Source organism: Pteronotus mesoamericanus, unplaced genomic scaffold (genome assembly GCF_021234165.1).
Source record: "Pteronotus mesoamericanus isolate MK-2021 breed Mesoamerican mustached bat unplaced genomic scaffold, CSHL_Meso_final contig_214, whole genome shotgun sequence".
In the NCBI taxonomy this organism is placed as follows: Eukaryota; Metazoa; Chordata; class Mammalia; order Chiroptera; family Mormoopidae; genus Pteronotus; species Pteronotus mesoamericanus.
The window spans coordinates 3,731,918-3,747,544 of NW_026555089.1; the positions used below are offsets into that span (position 1 = coordinate 3,731,918).

General features: G+C 36.6%; 1 protein-coding gene across 6 annotated transcripts in view; it reads right to left on the reverse strand.

Moving 5' to 3' along the window:
* KDM2A (lysine demethylase 2A) overlaps positions 1 to 15,627 on the reverse strand; it is an 84,719-nt gene that overhangs the window by 28,818 nt on the left and 40,274 nt on the right. For all 6 annotated transcript variants that reach the window (XR_008528927.1, XM_054570809.1, XM_054570810.1 and 3 more), the window contains 6 exons: positions 9,170 to 9,308; positions 8,456 to 8,534; positions 8,056 to 8,102; positions 2,434 to 2,612; positions 815 to 921; positions 353 to 446 (listed from right to left, as the gene is read on the reverse strand). Coding sequence is in view for 5 of the 6 variants with exons in the window: in XM_054570809.1 (XP_054426784.1) it covers positions 353 to 446; positions 815 to 921; positions 2,434 to 2,612; positions 8,056 to 8,102; positions 8,456 to 8,534; positions 9,170 to 9,308 (645 nt within the window). In the remaining variant the exon portion in view is untranslated. The remainder of the gene's footprint in view (positions 1 to 352; positions 447 to 814; positions 922 to 2,433; positions 2,613 to 8,055; positions 8,103 to 8,455; positions 8,535 to 9,169; positions 9,309 to 15,627) is intronic.

Genomic DNA, 15,627 nt, shown 5'->3' on the forward strand with positions numbered 1-15,627 from the left:
TTGTATTCCCTTCTACTACCTTATTACACTTCCACATAGAGAAATTATCGTATCCTACTAAAACCGCTTCCTTGCCTTCATTTGCAGAATTCTGCTTTGGGAATTTACAAACAGGACTGTTGAGGTTTACTAAGTACTGTGCAAATATTGGCATGATCATAGTGGCCTAGAGGAATACTAATTCCTACTGAACTCTAGCCAAGAAGGTCAACTTAATCTACAATTCTCTCCAGATATGAGTAGGGACAATCTCCTAATAGAGTCATTTCCAGGGTAAATTAAGCATACATGAACTGAAGCAAAGTTATATAACCAGAGTCAGATTCCAACCCCATCACATCTACAACTGTACCTTTCCCCCTTGATGAATGTGATACCAAACAGAGGTACCACCAAAGTCGACATGGAAGTCAGTATAGCAGCCTCGAACACTCATTAGACAGTACCTGACCCAAAAAAAGCAGCAGCGTTAGTGCACTGATGAGAAAAAGAGGACCTGCCCCACCACAATGCCACATTCTCCCCTTGTGTGCTCCCTCTATCTTCCGCCTAATCCACCCCCAGTCAGTAAGAGGAATGCAACTGAAGGTCATCACATACCAGGATAAGTCTTTTTCTTTAATCATGTGATCGTGGACTATGGTGCTCTTAACATACACCCTCTTTCCTTTGGAACTGTAAAGGCTACTCTTTAAAGAATTCATGTTTTTAATCACTTACAACACAGAGCAAGGCTCTGGAGGGAGGAACCACACCTTGCTATCACTTTGGTCTCCCATAACACACTGAGGAAAATGCAGGATAAGCCACTTACTTCTGCACTTTAGGGTACTGCATCTCCAAGATGGCATTTGTTGATTCAGTCTGACTTTCTTTCAAATGCCTTGGCCACATGTTGTCTACCCAGTCAATGAAATCCACCTTTAAAAAGGAAAAGGAAACATTTAGGCTTCGAAGGAAGGACTGGGACCTTGTTAACAGCTCACTCAATCTTTCTGGCTATGTTTTAGGTACCTAAAAGATACTTACACATTGCCCTTTGTTCTCTAGAAAATGTTCTATTTCTGAGCCCTTCCACAGATTCCACTCCTCCATTTAATGGTACACTATTTTTCTAATTTTTATAAAATTGTTTTTATCAGCATTTTTAGTCATTAAAAATGATTAGGGACAAAATGAATAAATTAAGAATATAACAAAGAAGGCTTCCTGTGTGAATAACACATTACTAAGTTTTAAGAATGAAAAAGTATGATCCAGATCAAGTTTTAATTTTATTAGTACAATTGTACTTTTAAATTGAAATTCTAAAAATATTAAGGAACACATTTATAAAAAATGTTGTTGTAATTACAATGTCTCTCTCTTATTGCATTCTGTATTTATTAAGTAGATCATGTTTGGCTAGTAACAAGGCTAAATTCTAACCACCTATATACTTCCTATAGAAAGGACTTTTGTCATTCAAGGGGGGGAGTGACTTTTCTTAATGAGAAATTCTGTAGTATTTAGTTATAGCATCGTCAATAACAAGAAGCAATGACAAAAAATTATACTATCTCTTCAGATAATAATAGTGAAATATGTGAACATTTTTCCATTGGTCCACACATATCAATGTATCACCATAATAACAATATAACTTACAATGCACACATATACATATTCATAACAACAATATTTCAACTTTGAAAGTCAAAGGGTATAATTAAGATAATTTAAATGGAGATGGATAAAACACTGAAACCTGACTTTAAAAAAATAATTAGTGCATTCCAAGTTCTGCTGTTTCAGGTAGAATACCTGACAAAAAAAAGTTCTGAGTTAGGAATTAAATTAATAAAATTGGTCCAAAAATGACTAGGTATATTTCAAAGTCAAACCAATCCCCCTCAGGGAAATAAGTTTTCTCAATGTCCCGTGGACAGTCACTACTTTGCCGAGATGGGTAAAATCAACATCTACCTTCAGGAGACCTAAGGATCAAAAACTAACTTTCCATTAGGATGTGGTATCAATTTATTGCTACTAATTATCCAGTAGAATTTACTCAAGAAATCATTTCATAAAACAATCACCTGGCTCTAAACCAGTTTTCTCCCAAGCTTGGCAGCAAACCTATAGAACAGAAATTTATTAGGCAAACTTCCTACTGACAGTACTTACAAGAGTGAATTTTAACACTCTTCTTCATTATGTGCAAAGGCCAATGTTCCTAAATTAAGTTACTGATGATATAAATCAGAATGGCCCCTTCCTATATAAAATTATTTTAGAAAATGATGAACCATCTAAAAATACAAGTCATTCTTACCAAACTGTCTTGTTCATCTTTATCCTCATCTTGGTATGTACCAAAGGTAATAAATTCTTCTGGTAAATAAACAACCCTCTTGGTGACAATGACAATGAGGGAAAAATGGTTGCACTAACCGTGGAGGGCCTCTGCACCATGTTCTCCAGCCTGGTGTGGCTAAACTCTAGGCTGATGACATTATACAGTTTTTCTCGCTCCTCCTCTGGGGTTTCATAGTAGCGTGTCCACTGAGCCATAGTCATTTCAATGCCTTTCTGTGTGTTGACATCCATGACATCCACCATGCGACGACTCCCTGCCAGGAAAAATGCATCCACTGATCATCTCTACTGAGCCCCTGATATCCATAAATTCATTAAGAATATAAAATACAAGTGGAAGGAAAGAAACTATCCTTTCTTATTTAGGGTATTCAGTAATAGACAAGGAGACAGTTGTGACCTGAGATGAATAATCAATAGAAAATCAAATCACAGAAAATGGAAAAGACAATGGGTAGTATTAAATATAATAATCACTCTCTATGGCATGTTTATTATATGCTCAGACATTGAATATTATATTCAATCTCACTCAACCCTAACAATTCTAAATGCTAAGTAGTGATATCCATTTCACAGAGGAGAAAACAGGTGATAGGTAACTTGCAGGACAAAACAGGACAAGAACGCAGGTAGCCCATTTCTAGAGTCAATGTGTTTATCCACTGAGCTACACTGCTTTGATGTAGGTTTGAAACTGAACCTAATCTACCCCACAAATTGAATAAAGGTCCACTATTTAGTAAGAACTAGATTAAATTAGAATCTGTCTACTCTTTTTGTTTAAAAGGGTATTCTTAAACCTGTCAAGTATTTCTAATATAAAACTCTTTTCATGCATTCCACAAATACTTACTAAATAAAAAAGATACTATAATGGACACAAAGATCTACCTATATCAGATTTTCAACCAACCATAACAACTATAACAAAAGGCAGAATGCCACAAGAGGTATAAAAGAGTAGGGGGAGAAAAAAAAACAGTAGTTTTGGAGCCAAAGAGATCTAATTGTAAATTTCAGCCCCAATAATATCGCCTTGAGAGTTGTTGTGAGAATTTAAAGTAAAATCTTTAAAACTTAAAACCTTAATTAAGCACAAAGTAGGTGCTTAATTAAACAGTAGTTAAAAATAAAGAAAAAATATCTTAAACAAAAATAAACAAAACCAAACTTAGACTGACTAGAAAAGAGAGGAAAGGAGAGTCACTGAGTTTGGCCCTGAAGCATAAATAGAGTTTCAGCAAGAAAGATTCAACAGAGAGAATTTCAAACAGAGACAACAGCACAAGAGAAAGAGAAGATACGGAAAGGCAGCACAGCTAAAAAGTTAAGGAAATGGCCCTGGACAGTGTGAGTCAGTTGGTTGGAATGTTGTCCAGTAGACCAAAGGGCCACGGGTTCAATTCCCAGTGAGGGCACATATCTAGGTTATGGGTTCTTGGCTGCTGGTTGGGGTGTGTATGAGAAGGCAACCAACTGATGTTTTTCTCTCACACTGATGTTTCTCTTTCTCTCTCCCTCCCTTCCTCTTTCTCTCTGAAAGCAATGAAAAAAAAAAAATGTCTTTGGGTGAGGATAATTGTAAAATAAAATAAATAAAATAAAAAGTTATGAAAATGGTGGTCAAGAATGGAAGAAAAAATAAAAAGTTGCTGTTGGAATATGAAGAATATTGTTCGCCTCTGGCTGGTATGACTCAGTGGACTGAGCACCAGCCTGTGAACCAAAGGGTCGCTGGCTTGATTCCCAGTCAGGGCACATGCCTGGGTTGCAGCCCAGGTCCCCAGTAGGGGGCGTGTGAGAGGCGACCACACATTGATGTTTCTCTCCCTCTCTTCCTCTCTCCTTTCCCCTCTCTCTAAAAATAAAAAGTTAATTTAAAAAATACAACAACAAAAGAATACTGTTCAACTTGCAAGAAACTAACAAATACCTACTACATACCTGACCTTGGTAGATATAAAGTAGTATTAGGACCTCATCCCTTCCCTTTCAGGAATTTACAGTCTGGTTAGAGATAAAAGATAACAGGCAAGCAGACAAGAGATATTACTTCACACCCACTAAGATGGCAATAATAATAATAATTTAAAAAAAAGTGCTGGCCAGGGTGCAGAGAAACTGGAGCCCTCAGACTTTGCTGGTAGGAATGTAAAATGGTGCACCTGCTCCAAAAAACAGTTTGTGGTTCCTCAGCAAATTAAACATAGAATGACCATATAACCCAGCAATTCCACTGCTTAGGTATATATTCAAAAGAATCAACCTCAGGTGTTCAAACAAAAACTTCTACATAAATGTTCACAGCAGCTCTAGTCACAATAGCCAAAAGGGAGAAATAATGTTAATCAACAGATGAGTGGATTAACAAAATGTAGTATACCCACACAGTGGAATATTATTCCACCATAAATAGGAATTAGGTACTGCTGTGTGCTACAACATATATAAACTTCAAAAATGTTATGCTAAGTGAAAGGAACCAGACACAAAAGGCTACATACTTTGTGATTCCACTCATATGAAATATCCAGAATACGCAAATCCACAGAGACAGGAAGCAGATTTATGGCTGCCAGGGTAGAGGGAAGGAGGGGATGAGGAGGAACTACTCAATGGGTAAGGAATTCCCATTTGGGGTGATAAAAAAAAAAAAGAGTTCTGGAACTACATATTAGCGAGGGTTGCACATTGTGAATATACTTTATGCAACTGAGTTGTATACTTTAAAATTATTACAATGGTGAATTTTATATTATCTATATTTTACAATAAAAAATTAAAAATTAAGGTAAATGCTCTCCTTCAAGAATGTAGACTAAGAATGCCACCAGAGCACTTAGTACTCTGTGTCTGCACCAGAGACTTAGATAAAATAATGACATAGTAATAGCTACCATTTATTGAGCACGTACTACGTGTCAGACACTGTTCTAAGCACTTCACACTTAAGAAACATGTCCAAGGTTACACAGCTAGTAATTTGTAGAGCTAGGATTTAAACCTGGACAGTTTTGTTCAAGTTTGCACTCTTAACCAATATATACTATCATATAAAGTTTACATGATAGAATGGTTTCCTTCTTTCTGGGACATGAACTTACACTGGAGGTACAACATTCCACTTTAAGTATTGTAGAGAAGAAGACTGAATTAACCACAGTACATATGATGATACTGGATTACTGTAATCACCAATAGTTTGCTCACTGCATTTTGACAGTCATTAGTTACCCAAGGGGAAGAAAAACCAACTATCTTCCTAAGTATTTGACTGCAAGTGGAAAACAAAGGACAGAAATCTGATATTGGCAGTTTTTCCACTTTCATTTGAGTGCAAGTTTTTAAAAATATGAACGCAGGGATATAAAGCATTCATTGATGCAGGTCAAAATGTTTCATTAAACAAGTTTCAGCAGTTCAACTGTATAGTGATTATAAATAAACCTATTCAATTTTTCTGGACAATGCCAGCACCTGGGTTTTTAAAACAAGTAAATTTCTTACTGATGATAACTAAACTGTGTTTGTAATATTTTTATCTCACAGTAGATTCCATCTATTCACTATACTTTTCTGAGTTGTCCTGTATGCAAGTACATGTTTTTAATGTCTGTCTTCTATGCTGTTCCTGTAAGTTTGCTATTAAAATACATTAATTTTTTTAAACTCCTATCATCTAGACTTCAAACAACCTGGATATAAAGTTAGGCATCAGTTGCAATTTCTGATGTCTGTTAGTTTAGATATAATCAGTGTTTCACTTTAAATCACAGCAAAGTTATCTGTGACCATTCACAGGTCTATTTGGAAAATATAAAGGCTTCCAAAGATCATTATTAGCAGCAAACATATTATTAAAGAAATGAAACAATTGTAAGAAAGTGGTAAGAAATCCAAAAGGACACTAGTATAAAGGACCCATGGACGAAGCCAAAGTGGGGAAGGACTGAGGGTGGGAGGTAGGGGTGGGTGGGGCAGGGGAAAATGGTGGCAGGAAAATAGAGACAACTGTATTTGACCAACAATAAAAAATAAATTAAAAAAATAAAAGAGTAAAATACATTTTTATAAGACAATTAATAGTAACTGAGTGCCTTGCATCAGTAGAAATATAAACAAGGCACTTTCCTTTCAATTACATTAAAATAATTGCACCATTTTTTGATCATGCCACGTTTTTGTTCTCATGAGTACACAAAGTATGTGTTTAAATGCTAATAGGAAAAAAAGTCAAAATCCAAAAAACAAAAACAAAAACCCAACCAAAAAAACAAAACAAAAGGAGACTAGTGATTGCATACAGACTTGTATTTGTGTAGCTCACAAATTTGGATTAAGTCAATGATGAGATCCAGAAGTTTATATATTTAACAAGTATTATAGGTGATTCTGATACAGGTCATTTATGGACCACAAATCCGTAAGAATGCTTGGCCAACAGAGAAAAGCTGTGGTGGTCTATTAAAGATCCAGGGAATTTTTATTGTTCTTTGGGTCTATTACGTAAAGAAGTCAAGTGATGGACTGATAAGTACTCAGACGGGTCTGAGGCCCCCTGAGAAAGCCCTACCTTGGGAAGAACAGAAAAGCATTTTAGTTACTCAACAGATTTACTGAGCACCTCCTACACTCCAGAGAATGTGGTAGGTACTAGGAAATACATAGTGACAGGCAGATGGCTGGACTCTGATAGAGAAACAGTGAAAAAATAAAAAACACAGGGAATGAAAGAACTTTTCTCTACTTGGGTTATCGATGACTTCTCACCTCTTGCATAAACAGTCTAAAAAGGGCCCTCAAGTGGCCAAGAGATAGTACTGCAATATTTAATTTCCAAAGCAAAAGATTGCAGTGGAGCTCAGGAAATTGTAGTGGTAGAAGAAAAGCATCAGAAAACTTTTGTTTCATGTTGAAAACATTTCTAAAAGATTTCAATCTATTTTACTGCCTTATCATGTACAGGAGAGCGATCACCTCTGAATTCCTAAGGACCCTGGCATGTCTCACTGAATAGATTTGTGGAAAATTGACCTGAACCATTACTGACCCCAGGAAGTTTCTTCTTTAACTAGATTGTTCTAATTTGCTTTCTTTTCCGAATTTTGAATATAATAAAATATAACTAAAGATTAAAGACTCAAGTTAACCAGTAACTGAGGAAGAGAAGTTTTAATGTATCTACTTCTCAGTCTACAAAGTTTCAAGCCTCAACCAAGTTACCAAATGTAGCAGTGGAAAAAACTGCCTACAAATTTCTCCACTGCTTTTAGGGGAAAAAAGAAAATCACAGCTATGAATGAAGCTTCATTCTTGGCTCAGAGATATAAAATTTCACTTTCCTGGGTAGGTTGCCCTGGAAGGCAGGCTCTTTAAGGCAGGGGGCGGGGGTGGGCGAGGATGTGGACAGGGGACAGTGGAACACAGAGATAACAATGGTAGGTAGATAGGAAAGAAGCAGTTCCAATGTTCTATGTCTAATGAGTGCTAAACAAAGCAACTTTGTAACTCCCTTTGAGAAAACTCTCAGTTGCTGAATAGTAGTTTCTAACTTAGAAACTACTTCAAGTAGTATCTACTTCAATCAAAGATACAGCTCATCGTTTCTAAGCCTTCAAATCTCAGAGAGTTAAGACTCAGTCCTAAATCTAAAATCTGTCTCAAAGACATGAAGGCCACAAGCTTAATACTTACCCACACACATTTTGACATCATTCACAGTGAAGTCTGGATCTGGCATCCTATGAAACAGATACCAATAAACACAACTTAAATGGGAAGCGTAACTTCTCTAGTCAGTGTGAGTTTTTTCTTAAAGTACTAAGAACCAGTTGAGACACATCAATCTTCTTATTTGGGCTGAAAATATATTTTAAATATAAATGATTTTATTTTCTTCTTAGCTGATCTGTGTTTTTTCATTTACCTATAACAACCATGAATTGTTTTTATAACAAAAGAAGAAATATATACCCTTTTAAAACTAAATGGTAAAATTATTTTCAATTAGCAATGATCAATATTGCAATGTCTGCAGCTCTAGGCATATCATGGCCATTTCTCAACCATGTCTAATTAGGCCAAGAACACTTACTTTATTCCAAGTCCATCAGAATTCTTGAAAATCAGAGGGTCTCTTAAGCCACCTCGCTGGATATACTCTACATTAAAATCTGTCACCACAGGAAAATATTGTTAGAAAGGCGAGAGGTATATGGAAAAAAATAACTGAGAAGCAGGGCTCAGGGGTTTGCTAAGTCTGTATTTCCATAGTTAATTCGTATTTCAACCAACAGGGGATATTACTATTAACAAGTCATCTCAGAAATCCTAGGCAGAAATGGTCATCACCCTGTCTCTTAATAGCCAAAAAATTTAATTCTGCCCACAACAATACATACCATTAACACCCTGTCAGTTTGCCAAGCAGCAAATCTGCATAGTACATGTGGAAATACACATCTCAGTTTTGGTACATGCGTAAAAGAGATTTCATCGTACTATTCATAATTAAACCCAAACCAAGGGAAGAGAGAGAAAGAAGGAACAGGCCTAAAGGGAAAACTTCCAACAATATTCCTGCCCTAATACTTGCTTCTTCTAATATAGCAGAGAATTACTCATGGGTGGGGGAAGCACTTGGGGGTAGTGGTATGTGACTGGCACTGTGTAGTAAAAGAAAGATAAATAGCACCATAGCATTAACAGGCAATATTCTGGCTGCAAAGATGCTGAGACACTGTTCCCCGCCCCGAGTCTCAACTTCCTACACTAAGGGACTACAGATCTTAATCAAAATAATACTAACCTTTTCCCTCCATAAAAGTAACAAAATTTGCATTATATTTGTTGGTGTGAAGTTTCTCTTCCAAGTCAAAAGTTCTTTTCCCTTCAATTTCATCATCTGAAATGCCATCATCTTCATAGCGTCGTCGCATGGTACCACGCTGGGGAGAGAGGGACATCAAGGATGAAATCCTGTACTTTTTCACACCTATCCAAATGTGGGCACAGTTTCTCCTACATGTATGTACAAAGTACTACTTTCAACTTCAGTTGCTAGGTCAAGCCTCAATATTCCTTGCGTTAAGATCTTTCTCCTGCCCTGGCTGGTGTGGCTCAGTGGACTGGGCACCAGTCGGTGAACCAAAGGGTCACCAGTTTGATTCCCAGTCTAGGTCAGGTGCCTGGGTTGCAGGACAGGTCCCCAGCAGGGGGCGCATGAGATGCAACCACACGTTGATGTTTCTCTCCCTCTCTCCTTCCCTTCCCCTCTCTAAAAATAAATAAATAAAAATCTTAAAAAAAAAAAAACAAAAACAAAAAACAACTTTCTCTTAACCAAAGGTCAGCGAGTATTCTCAGAAAATGTATAGAATAAAAGTTTTAATGAGGCTACTTGTGATTTGCTAACTCTTTCAGCCTAGAGACATAAACTTACAGTAAAAATTTGACCAAGAAGAGTCTATTAAACATTTTATTTGGCTCTGTCCAGCATGGCTCAGCAGGTTGGGTGTCATCCTGCAAAGTGAAAGGTCAATGGTTCGATTCCCAGTCAGGGCACGTGCCTGGGTCCTGGGCCTGGTTCTCCTACTGGGTTGCAGGTGGTGTGTGTGAAAGAGGCAACTGATTGATGTTTCTCTTCCTCGTTTTGCTCCCTCCCTTCCCTCTCTCTAAAATAAGTAAGTAAAATTTTTTAAAAAATTTTTATTTGTCTATTATCATTGCTTATCAGAGTGAAGACAAATTGTCTTTATAGACATTTCAGGCTAGAATACAAAATACATTTTTTTTCATAGGGGAAAGCTGTATCTAGATTAGCTTTCTTAAGAAACCTTCAAGAACAGACTAAAACATCTGAATTAATGAAGCAAAAACTCTTTAACATCAGATAAAGGAATAAAGTTAATCTGAACAAACGCACTCCCAATAGTAACTACCAATATTTAGCTTTAAGGATAACGTCTTCCCAAAGAAAACATACAAATGGCCAATGAGAACATGAAAATTCAGTATCATTAGTCATTAGGGGAAATGCAAATTAAAGCCACAATGAGATACCACTTCACACCCACTAGAATGGCTATTATCAAAGAGATGGACAATAAGAAGTGCTGGCAAGAATGTAGAGAAATTGAAATCCTTATACATTGATTATGGGAATGTAAAATGGTTCAACCACTTTAGAAAAAAGTTTGGCAGTTCCAGCAATTCCACTTTGATGTATATATCCAAAAAGATTAAACAAAATCCATACAAAAACTTGCACACAGATGTTTATGGCAGCATTCACAATAGCCAAAAGGTAGAAACAAGCCAAATGTCAATCAATGATGAATGGGATAAGAAAATATGATTATTTACATAATGGAATATTATTCAGCCATAAAAAGAAACAAAGTATTAATAAGTGTTACAACACAGAAGAATCTTGAAAACACTACGCTATGCTGAGTGAAAGAAGCCAAACACCAAAATTACACGTATTGCATTATTTTATCTACATGAAATATCCAGAATAGGCAAATCCACAGAGATAGGGGGAAAATCAGCAGTTACCAGGGGCTAGGGAGAGAGAAGAATAAGAAGCGACCATTAAGATTTTTCTTCTTGATGACATATAAAACTGTACACTTGAAATCTACTTGATTTTATTAGCCAATGCTACCCCAATAAATTTAATTAAAAATTTAAAAAGTAAAAGAAAAAGATTTTCTTCTCAACAGTTTATTTAAATCAGAGGGAATAATGATGGACTTCCTTTCAATGCTCTGTAATTTTAGTTTACATTTCTTTGTCATTTTGCCATCAAGAAAGGCATCTTCTTTTGGTAGTAGTCTCTCTATAATTGTTGGTTACATGTCAATACTTAGTATTGTATGTGGTTTTCACAGATAAAGCCCACCTGTGATTACATAAGTAATTCAGAACGGCTAAATTAGTTTTTAAGTGAACCATTCTAAGAATTTCTAAAACCTTTTGCTTAACTTTCACTGTAAAAATATTATCTAATTATTGTCTTAAGGGCAGTCTTTTTATATTCTTTATAACTATTATATTTAGGTATCATATGGTAGTCAATTTTATCTTTCACTTGAAAGACAGTTTTCTAAGGAAAATGTAGATTCATATGTTTTCCCATATTTTCTTTTTCTTTTTACAACTCTTAATTGCTTTTCCTTCCTGACACTACCTGAAATTTTGTGGTAAACCACATTTTGGATCAGAATTTGTTAGATGACTTTCTTATTTATAGGTTAACATCACTCTATAAATAAAAAGAAAAAAAGTGACTTGATAGCATAGGTTTCTTAACAAGAGTGATGAAAATGTTCTGAAATTAGGTAGTGGTGATATTTACATAACTCTGTGAATATACTAAAAACCAGGGGATTATACACTTTGCTTATGCTGCAAATTTACTTTCTGGTGTATTTTACTTTAGCCAGTGTTGAAATTTGCTGATATTTCTCGAATAAACACAGATGGAACAATTGGTATGGGTACAAGAATAAAGGTGCCATTCCCTACTGTGTGTTAAGAACAACCAAAATTGGAATTTAAAGTTAGGTATTGATGATCTAAAACTGATTACATAGCACCTGAATTTATATTAATATGTAAGAAAAACAGGACACTGGAAAAGGTCTCTTAAGGAATAGGCAAAAATGAATCACAAGAAATAAAAATTAAAGGAAATAAAATTGACTATTACACACCTGAGAAGAGCAAGATATAACTTACCTGTTTAGGTAAAAACAGTAAGGAGTACCTGTTATCTTTTCCATAAGCTACAGCTCCAAAGCCAAAAAAGGACTAATTTCAATGGAACTTTCATTTACTCCAATAATGCCATCACTGGTTCAAAATATTTTTAGGTACATTTATTTGGGGGGAGGGGAAGGAGTATTTTTCACTGACAATTTCTTACATGGGTTGGTTTTTTCGGAAGGACAACACTCAGTTCTCTTCCTCACCTTATTTCATGTCAGTGTCTTTGGAGAGAACTCTAAAAGACAATTCCCAAGTACATTATGCAGCAAGGGCAATACCATCAGAATAAATGTAGTTTCCCCAAATAATCACTTTTAGAAAGTATTCATTTGCACTATAAGGTTTTAGTTTTATTTTTAAATTACAGTTTATATTCAATATTATTTGCACTTTAAGTTGTAACATGCTTGTCAAAAACAAAACAAAACAAACCCCAAACCCTATCATGTTTTCAAACTTCAAACTTTCCTAGGTCTACCATTACTGATTCTTCTTCAGTCAGGAAGACATAATCACCCCGATTATCCCCATGTTTCTAACATGGTAGCCAGAAGTTCCCCTGTCCTTCCTTCTTTTTTGCATGTTTTTTCTTCTTGTATTAAGAATTCTTCCTTCACTTGCCCTCCCACCCCCGCACTCCCCACCTTAATACAAACCCTGGTAAAAGTAAATAGCTATACCAAATTTCTAGATGTTTTAAAACATACTTAGACCTCACAATAACCAGGAAATCAGTGGGCAAAAACACAACCTACTACAGATGAAACCTTAAAGACAGGACCACTTTAACACGAAGAAAAACCACCACCATTCTTCTACAGCCTGCCAAATATTTCAAAATAGTTTACTAGCATGCTGTGCTTTTTTAAATTCTAGGTGCTTTGCATACAGGTGATTTTAGGCAGCCTAAGGGATGTTTCTGGCCTTCCACAGACGCCAGCCCTCACTGAACCCAGTATCATACTAAAGAGGAGGCACAAACTGAACGCTGAAATCTATTCCAACCACATTTTCACTCAAAAGCAATTTGTACTTGCCAGAGTTAATGACTTGTACTCTTGAATAACCAGTAACTGTTTATTCTATTTAGATGACCAAACTATATAGTAAACTCTTGTTTTCTAGAATCCAAATAATAAAAATAATTTTTAAACTGTCTTAAAAGAAAATCACCACTCCTCGTCAAACAGTAATTAACTATATTAAATAGTAATAATGGCCACATAAACAGAATATTTAAGTATTGATAGGTAAGTCAAACTGAAGGGATACAGATATAAGTTATACTATTACTCTCCTACATGGCTAACTGAAGAAAAGAATGATGCAAGACTAGGTGCAAAGAGTTATCAGTTATTACACAGAAACTTCTAGCATTCTCTTTTGTAAACATGTGGTTAAAAAAAAAGAATGATGGGAAGGGTATTTTCTCAGAATGTCTTTATGGAATATACCTAAAAAGTATAAGAGCAGATAAAGAGTCAGGAATTTTAAGCAGGGAATATTCACTGATGCCAGCAACCATCTGCTTCTCTTAGATATCTGGGGCAGTGAAATGGGGTGAAAAAGAGAAAAATCATCTTTTAAAGGTCAGTTCAGATAAAACCAGACTTATCCTATAGAAAAATGGTTAAGCTATCCAAGGTTAACATATACTCTGATGGATATAGTGACCATTAACATGTTTATTACAACAAATAACAATGAAAAGAACTTATGAAATATTAAGTTTAAAATCAGCACATGTAATTATGCCTATAATATTGCACCAATGTTTTTTAAAAAGCATGCATTAGCCATAGTTTAACAGGTCTTCAGGTTCCGCATACTGTCTTTTTTTCAAGATCTAACTTTGCTTTAATCTTATTTTAAAAGTAATGTGATAGGGACTTCCAGTCAAGATGGAGGTATAGGTAAACACAGTGCACCTCTTCATACAGCCACAGCAAAAGTTACAGCTACAAACCAGAATCATCAGAAAGTCGTGCTGCATGAAGTCCAACAACCAAGGAATTAAGGAAGTCATACTCGTTCCGACAGGTAGGAGGGGTGGAGACTCCGAACGGGCAGTCCCACACCCACTTGTGGTGGTTAAAAATCCCTCTGAAGTGAGGGATCCCAGCCCCACACCAGACCACCTGGCCCAGGGTTCCAGTGCCAGGAAGGCAAGTCCCAATAACTTCTGGCTGTAAAAACCAGTGGGGATTGGGCAATGGAAGAAACTGCAGGATTCTCAGGCATCTCCTCTTAAAGGGCCCACAATGGACTTAGGACTTACAGAGGTTCGTTCACTCCCTCTGGGCTCCAGCACCCGGGCAGGAGCTGGAAGGGCACCAGTGGCATACCAGGAAAAACTGAAGTGCCAGGGGACAGCTTCACCCCAGACAAAACTCCAGAAGCCAGGCAGTGGCCACTGTCCCTTTTCAGAGCCCTCTCCCACACAGAACTTTAGAGCATGGACACCATATCCGAGGCTCCATCAACCTGGTTCACTCCGGTTGCCCCACCCTGGCGATTACCTAAGGCCCCGCCCCATCCACATTACAGGCACGCTTTCCTACAATAACCCACACTACTAAGACAGGGAATGTTGTCCTATGCTTAGGTTGTGGGTTTGGTCCCTGATCCAGACATGGAACTGATCGATGCTTCTCTCCCTCCCTTCCCTTCTCTCCCTCCCTTCCCTTCTCTCTGGAATCAATAAGCATGCCCTCCAGTGGGGATGGAAAAAAAAATTGCCATGTATCCAACAATTCCACTTCTAGGTATATACCCAAAAGAACTGAAAGTAAAATTCAAACTTTTATAACAACATTATTCATAAAGTCAAAAGGTAGAAACAGTCCCAAATGTCTACTGACTGATAAACGGATAAATGTTATACATGCACAGAGTGTGAAATAATATTCACCCATAAAAAGGAATGGAGTCCAATACATACTACAGCATAGATGAACCTTGAAGACATTATGCTAAGTGAAATAAGCCAGAAACATACTGTATGATTCCACTTACATGATATACCTAGAATAGGCTAATTAATAGAGACACTAAGTAGATTAGAGGTTACCAGGGGCTGGGTATAGGAAGAATAGGAAGTTACTGCTTTATGGTTACAAAATTTCCACTTGGGATAATGAAAACGTTTTGCAAAAATAGTGGTAATATATGCACAACATTGTAACTATAATTAATGCCATTGAACTGTACACTTAAAAATGGAACATTTGTCCTGGCTGGTGTGGCTCAGTGGATTGAGTGCTGACCTGCAAACCAAAGGGTTGCTGGTTTGATTCCCAGTCAGGGCACATGCCTAGGTTGAGGACCAGGTGCCCAGTGGGGGCATGTGAGAGGCAACCACACACTGATGTTTCTTTCCTTCTCTCTCCCCCTCCCTTCCCCTCGCTCTAAAAATACATAAAATAAAACCTTCTATAAAAGGGGAAATATATATTTTACCACAATTAAAAAATAACTATACCAAAAATCATC